The 6,859-nt window shown below is 47.8% G+C and overlaps 1 protein-coding gene across 1 annotated transcript; it reads right to left on the bottom strand.

Annotated features, from left to right (window-relative positions):
- Window positions 1-920: 920 nt before the first annotated feature.
- On the bottom strand, window positions 921-5,525 carry C1QTNF2 (C1q and TNF related 2). Its single transcript, XM_007464406.1, has 2 exons — window positions 5,277-5,525; window positions 921-1,701 (listed from the first exon to the last, which is right to left on the bottom strand). The coding sequence occupies exons 1-2, from the start codon at window positions 5,518-5,520 to the stop codon at window positions 1,088-1,090; spliced, it is 858 nt and encodes a 285-aa protein (XP_007464468.1). The 5' UTR covers window positions 5,521-5,525; the 3' UTR covers window positions 921-1,087.
- Window positions 5,526-6,859: the final 1,334 nt, after the last annotated feature.

Below are 6,859 nucleotides of genomic sequence, written 5' to 3'. Positions count from 1 at the left end.
TCAGCACCACCCACTCAGATCCCTGCACGCTGGAAACCCCTGTGGTGGGGGAAGAGATTCATCTGTACACTACTCACGTCCGCCTAGTGGTTCTCAGGCGTGCTGGGGGCAACCCAAGTACCTCACTGATTGAGAAGCGGGCCTGCAGGTGATTTGTAACTAATAACGAAGGGCTTAAGTGTGACACTGACTTGCCTCACGCGTGGAGCAGATTCAAGGTTATCCCTGTATGACTGTCACGCTCACTCCTGCTTTCTTGAGCTGAATGAACTCTTTGCCATGACCTGTGAGGTTCCGGGTAAACTTCCAGCCTCGCACCTCAGGTCCCTATCTCCTTTCTCACTCACCCATCCCTCTGGCCTTCGGCCAGTTCCGCAGCTGTGCCAAGCTCTTTCCTCCACACCTGCCACTCTTTCTGCCAGGACACCCCTCCCCGCTTTTGCCTTGCTATATCTCCTGTTTTAGGGCCCAGCTTAAAAATTAACGTCTTCTTGGTACTGACTTGGAGGGGACTTCAGAGAGCCTTGAGGAGTTGGGGGGGCTGGAGATATTCTGTTCTTGATCTACATGGAGGTGACAAGGTGTGTACATATGTGAAAATTCATTGAGCTGTCCATTTAAGGTTTGTAGACTTTATGTAAGTAAACCCCAAAAGATGATATCTAAAAAAACAATTTCACCCTTTTCCCTGTCTCCTGTTCTTTCTATTACTCTCAACCATGGCATGTGCATCTCCATCTTGCCACAATAATTATACTATTTGTTGGTTTGTTTGTAAATTGTTTCTCCCATTAGAATGTAAGCCCCACGAGGAGAGAACCACCGTCTGTCTTGTTCACTGAGGTACCTTCTGGAGTGTAGCACAGTGCCCGCCACATAGTACATATTAAGAAAATTAGCAAATGGATAGATGGAAGGATGAATAAAGAAGCTTGGATTTAATGATGGAGGAACAGAGGGGCAGAGGAGGTCGGCCAGAGGTTAGAAGGTCCAAACTTCCAGTTCCCAACAGAAAGTTTAGGGGTCTTGCTCTGGAAGCCCAAGTTCAGGAGCTGGTGCCCTCCTCGGTGACCCAGCACTGGCCTGTCTACACCTCATTGGGGCTGTCCTGGTCGGCGTAGATGAGGAAGCCCGTGAAGAGGCTGTCGGTCCAGTATGGGTCATAGAAGAGCCCGTTCTGCTCTGAGTAGAAGATCTGCAGCCAGACCTCGTCACCCTGCTTGAGAGCCAGGATGGTGGAGCCCGAGGCCACATCGTGGTTGCCCGTGTTGGCGTCGAAGGTCCGGATGCGGTACTGGCCGTTGTGCACCAGGCCGATGGCCAGGTGCTTGTTGGCCAGCGTGATATCGTAGGTAAAGTAGTAGATCCCTGGCACGCCGCAGACGAACTTGCCACTGGACGTGTTGTAGTGGCCGCCCTCGTTCATCAGGATCTTGTCGAACTTGATGGGCAGCCGTTCCCTTGGGTAGCTCTTGGTCACTGCCACGGAGAAGGCCGACTTGGCGTGGCCACTGCCGCAGCTGCAGGGGCCCGGGAGTCCGGGCTCCCCCTTCTTGCCCTTGGGCCCCTTCTTGCCCGGTGTGCCATGCTTTCCTGGGGCACCACTGACCCCCTTGGGGCCGCGAGGGCCGGCCCGCCCAATGGCCCCTGCTTTGCCCTTTGGTCCTGGCTTTCCCCGGTTACCTGTCCGGCCAGGTGAACCTGGAAGACAGAGCAGCTGGTGTTATGGAGGGGACCTCAGAGAATTAGGCAGAGGCCGTTGGCCTGGGCTTTCCATCCTTAGAGCACAAGCCTTTGGATAAGGGAAAGAACACGAAGGCTGTGGAGTCGCATAGAAATGGGTGCGAATCCTGATGGTACAACCAGGGGCACTTCTCTCTTCTTATCTGGAAAATGCGAATGTGACACATACCTTCCAGAATCATGTGGATCAGGGCAAAAATAACTTGTAACAATTCACGCCCTCGCCTTGTCCTGCCTTCTAAGGAAGAGTCTGATTTGTCTGCCAGGTCAATCCTTCCCCCCGGCTGTGCTGGTAATGGGTTGAGACAAGAATTGCAAGAAGCCTCTTGACTTCAAACCGTTGACCTTAGTGAACTCCCTGCCCAGTGCCCAAGATCCCTGCCCACGTGGGCAAGGGTTTTTACAGCAGCATTGCTTACAATAGCAAAACACTAGGAACAACTAAATGCCCAACCAAAGGGAGATAATGAGAAAAATGATGGTCCATCCATTTTGTGCAATTCTCTGCAGGAGTTTAAAAAATGAGGCAGATTTACGTGCACTGTTTGAAAACTTCTCTAAACTACACTGTGAAGAGGAACAAGCAGGTGGCAGAAACTTCTTTTTGTTCAGAGGAAACCACAACGCTATTTCTACACCCATTTAAGTGCCTGGCACATAGTAAACACTTGCTAAATACACTTGGTATAGCCTGCAGAACATTTTCACAGTAATATGTGCCTGGAGAACACCTCTGGGTTTTTAATACCCATACTCTAATAATGTGCATTTCTCTCAATACAACATTTTTTGGCTGATGACTATGTGGGAAACATTTATATTTATGTCCCCCAAACTCAATACAACATTTTATACAAACTGTATCTGGGTAACGACTAGAGTCACATCCAAACACAATGGCGGTACAGTTGACACAACTGGCAGAGTGGCAGAGCTGTGGGTAGATGTTTTGGAAAGCATGCCAGATGTCAGTCAGGGAGCCTGCTGCTGGAGGGGTTGCCAGGTGCTAAGCAGTGTCTTAGCATCACAGCACACAAAGCAAGTGTTCGTTAACCATCCTACAAACTGGGTGATCAGCAGGTAATGTTGCAGATATTTTACATCCTAACAAGGTACTTGGCTCCTTACATGTACACATACAGGGATTTTTCTGTGCTTTAGAGTTTTGTGTTAATGTGTAATGCATTTAAATTTTTCCTATTTTAAGTAACCGGGAAATAGATTTCCAAATAGCATTTTCTCACTGAACATCTAGTTTCCAGGAATGGATTGCTTATGCTGAGTGCCTGGAAGTGTTTGGCATTATTATACATACATGTAAATATATGAAAGAGGCCAGGGAGGTTATACATTTAACCAATTAATAGTGGTTACCTTTGGAGGATGAAAGGAGGATGACGAGGGGTAAGAATTAAGAAGAAATCTTGCTTTATTTATACTGTTTGAATATATTACAATGAAAATGTATTTGTGTATTATATGATTATACGTGTAATTAAAAATAAATGAAAGGAATGGGGAAAAATAAAACTAAGAAAGGTCAAAAAGCTGTTTGAAAAAATGAAAATAAATGAAAGGTGGGAGAAAGGACTGTGAGAAGAGGAGGAATAAAGACAGGGTCATTTTGGATTGGAGTTTTTTGGGAAGACAAATAGATAAGGAAGTTTTATGACGTGTTATGGTGTGTGCTTCCTTTTTGATTTCCTTTTTTGAGAAACTTCTGGAAAAGCTGACTTTTACTTGTCAAGATCTTTCTGGAGGTGGGTTTGTATGTGTATGTCAGGGGGAGGGTGGTTGGAGATTATCCTGTCCTATGACTGGTCCCAGGATGACCCAGCTTTATCTGGGTTATGTGTATCAGGACTCTGCATCTCTCAACATTGCCTTCCTAGGTGTGTTGGATTAATTCTCAGCAGAAACTCAATACATGGCAGAACAGACAGCCAAAACAGCCCCAAACCTACATCCTCAGAGTTCTTAATCAAGGTGAGGAAAGTCAAGAGCAGAGATATCCTGTTTCTCTTAGGGTTCATAAGGATGATGGATCATGTCATAAAATGTCATGCAAACTCTGGCTGGCTCTGCTTGGAGCACACGCTCAGATCCCAATTGACCACCGTGGTCAGGAAATGGGAACTATGTTGTCCAGTGCCTGACATACTCTGACCCCCCCTTAAGTTAAAGCCATCATCATTATTTTTATAGTTATCCTTCTGGAAAGGAGGTGCTTTTGGAGGAATTAGTTTGATCTGGTAGGAAAGGGCCTGGATTTGGAGTCTGCTACCAGCCTGTGGTGTGAGCTCAGCAAGTCTATTAAGGGGCAACTACCATTTATTGTATGTCTACTCTGAGACAGGTGCTTCCCATGTTATTTTATTTCACCTTCACTGCACCCGTGTGAGGTAGGTCCTGTTATAATCCCAAGTTTAGAGAAGAGGAAACTGAGTTTTGGAGACAGGCGAGGTAATTTGTCAAAAGTGGTGTCCAGGTTTGTTACAAAGTTTAAGTTCTTGCAGCTACGACGTGCTGTTCTTGACTTAATCATTCTGATTTTGTGTCTTCATCTGTAACATGGGGATAATAAGAATCCCTCATCCATAGGATGGTATTGCTGTACCAGCAAATGAGCAGCGTACTCAAAAGTGCTTTGTTGATGTTAAAATGCCATACAAATAAAAATTATGATTTCACTAATGCTTGAAATGTACACTTTGGGATGCTGCTGACGCTGAAAGGTGCTTGGTTACTGGGGTAAGCGTTCAGAGATACAAGGAACGTCAAGGATGAGAAGGCCTGTAGACAGTATCCAACTTGCCTGCTGCCTGCCTGGCACCCCTTCCTTCGGGAAACTGCCCTTCACTACTTCATGTGGTCCTAGGGAGGTTGTCAGTCACAGTGGCCAACTGCCCTCACCACACACTCACACACACCAAGGGGTGGGCACTTGACCCAGTCCTAGCAAATGGTGGTACCTCACCTCCATAGTCAGAGGGATTGGTCCAGGATGCACATGTGATCAAGGAGACTCAGTCATCCTGAGAATTGCTCTGTGGATCAAGCCATGAGGAGGTAGGCTTGAGCCCACCAGTGGGCATTTCATAACTTCCAACCTTTGTGAGAACAAAACCAACACACAGAGAGAAGCAAAGCCTTGGCAACAATATTTGAGCTCCTAGATCCAGCTATTCCTGAAGCTCAGCTCTTGGACTTTCTAGGTGTATGAGCCAATAAATTCCATTTGGGGCTATAAATTGGGTTTCTGTCACTTGTGACTGAAAGAGTTCTGAATAATATTTCAGGAGACTTGCTTAAAGTCACTCAGCACATCAACAGTGCAGCTGGGGCAAGAACAGAAGATCTGATGCTCACTGTTCCTTTCCAGAGAATATACTGCTCTGTTCTTTAAAGACACATTAATTTGGTTTACAATGAAATGGGATTCACATTAGTTTTCATAACTTCGCAAACCCCTTTCATGTCAGATGTTGTCAACCCCAGGTGGGAACAGGAGAGACAGGCACTGGGCTTCTTACCTTCCTCTCCGCTGTCGCCCCGGTCTCCGTCCTGGCCATCCTGGCCATCTTTGCCTGGAAAGCCCATCCTTCCGACCATTCCTGAGGTCCCTGGGGATCCTGGGGGGCCCGGGGGGCCCTGGGGGCCAGGCAGGCTGCAGATGAGTTGAGGGGAGCCCTTCTGGAAGTCCCTGCGGGCGAAGGCACCAAGCAGCGGGTCAGCCGCACATGGAAGGGCACAGGCCAAGAGCACCCAGGGGATCATGGTGGTCACCTATGGGAGGCAAGAGAGCTGTGAGCTAACTGGGGGTCAGTCAGAAAGGCATCAAGAGGAGGAGAGGGCATCTGGGAGAGACACAGTTACATTTCTGATCCTTCCTATCTCCCACATCACATACAAGTAGCTGGACAGTGTCATCACATCTTGAGGACATATTTGGATGAGCTGAGTCATGGACTCAGAATACCCTTGGGAGGGCTCCTGCGGGGGAGGCACATGTCCTTACACTGTCGTGCTCCAGAGTGGCAGGACTGACAGCCCAGTGACAGCTGCTGGGGAGGAGCTGTGGATGGAGAGAAACGATCCATGGTTTCATTCAAATATGTGCCATGAATGGAAAGTTACAAGGGCAGAAATATCAATACTTCCAACTGCAGGCGGTGATTTGCAACTAGGCTGCCTCTCCCAGAGGATTTGGGGCAGCACATTGGTGGGTGAGAAGTGAGGTGTCAGCTCTGAGCAAAGGTGCCCCAAGCCTCAGCAGCACTGGTGGGCCGTGGGCACAGCTCCTCTGTCGTGGGCTCCCTGTGCACTAGGCCTGGGCTAAGAGCTTTCCACACGTTACTTAATCACACTGCATCCTTACTGAATAGATACGGAGAGGAAATGGGGCCTCAGAGAAGTTCACAACGTGACTAAGTCAGGCAATTAGCAGTTGGCAGGGCTGGGATTTGAACGAGGCTGTGCAAATCCAGAGCTTGTGTGCTTTGCTTCAGGCTACACTGCTTTTTTTTTCCCCCCCAGTTAAAAAATAATAAAAATAATACACTCACATTGTTATAAAGTCAAATAATACCATAAAGCTTATAATGAAAAATTGTGTGTGATCTTCATACACACCCCTCAACCCTCCCCCACTCCAAACTCTTTTGGGTATTTCTTCTGGCATTTATTGACGTTAAAAGATAATACGCTTACATGGTTTCTTTTTTATCAATTTTGGACATTTCCTTTTGAATTCCTATATATGACAGATGAGGATTCATCCCTCTTCCATCACTCTAGGACCCTGTTTTCTCTCCCTCATGCAGTTCAGATATAATTTTTTTTTTTTTTTTTTTTTTTTGCGGTACGCAGGCCTCTCACTGTTGTGGCCTCTCCCGTTGCGGAGCAACAGGCTCCGGACGCGCGGGCTCAGCAGGTTGTGGCCTCTCCCGTTGTGGAGCACAGGCTCCGGACGCGCAGGCTCAGTGGCCATGGCTCGCGGGCCCAGCCACTCCGTGGCATGTAAGATCTTCCCGGACCGGGGCACGAACCCGTGTCCCCTGCATTGGCAGGCGGACTCTCAACCACTGTGCCACCAGGGAAGCCCCAGATATAATTT

The sequence above is a fragment of the Lipotes vexillifer genome, unplaced genomic scaffold (assembly GCF_000442215.2).
Source record: "Lipotes vexillifer unplaced genomic scaffold, Lipotes_vexillifer_v1.1 scaffold95, whole genome shotgun sequence".
Lineage (NCBI taxonomy): Eukaryota > Metazoa > Chordata > Mammalia > Artiodactyla > Lipotidae > Lipotes > Lipotes vexillifer.
Note: the sequence above shows the minus strand (reverse complement) of the source record. Positions and strands in the feature narration are given on the sequence as shown.

Bases quoted from the DNA above. Each gene is read 5' to 3' on its own strand.
- C1QTNF2 (XM_007464406.1), bottom strand. From the start codon at position 5,520: ATGATCCCCTGGGTGCTCTTGGCCTGTGCCCTTCCATGTGCGGCTGAC. The intron at 1,702-5,276 runs GTAAGAAGCCCA...TCTGTCTTCCAG, and splicing joins GGGCGACAGCGGAGAGGAAG to GTTCACCTGGCCGGACAGGT.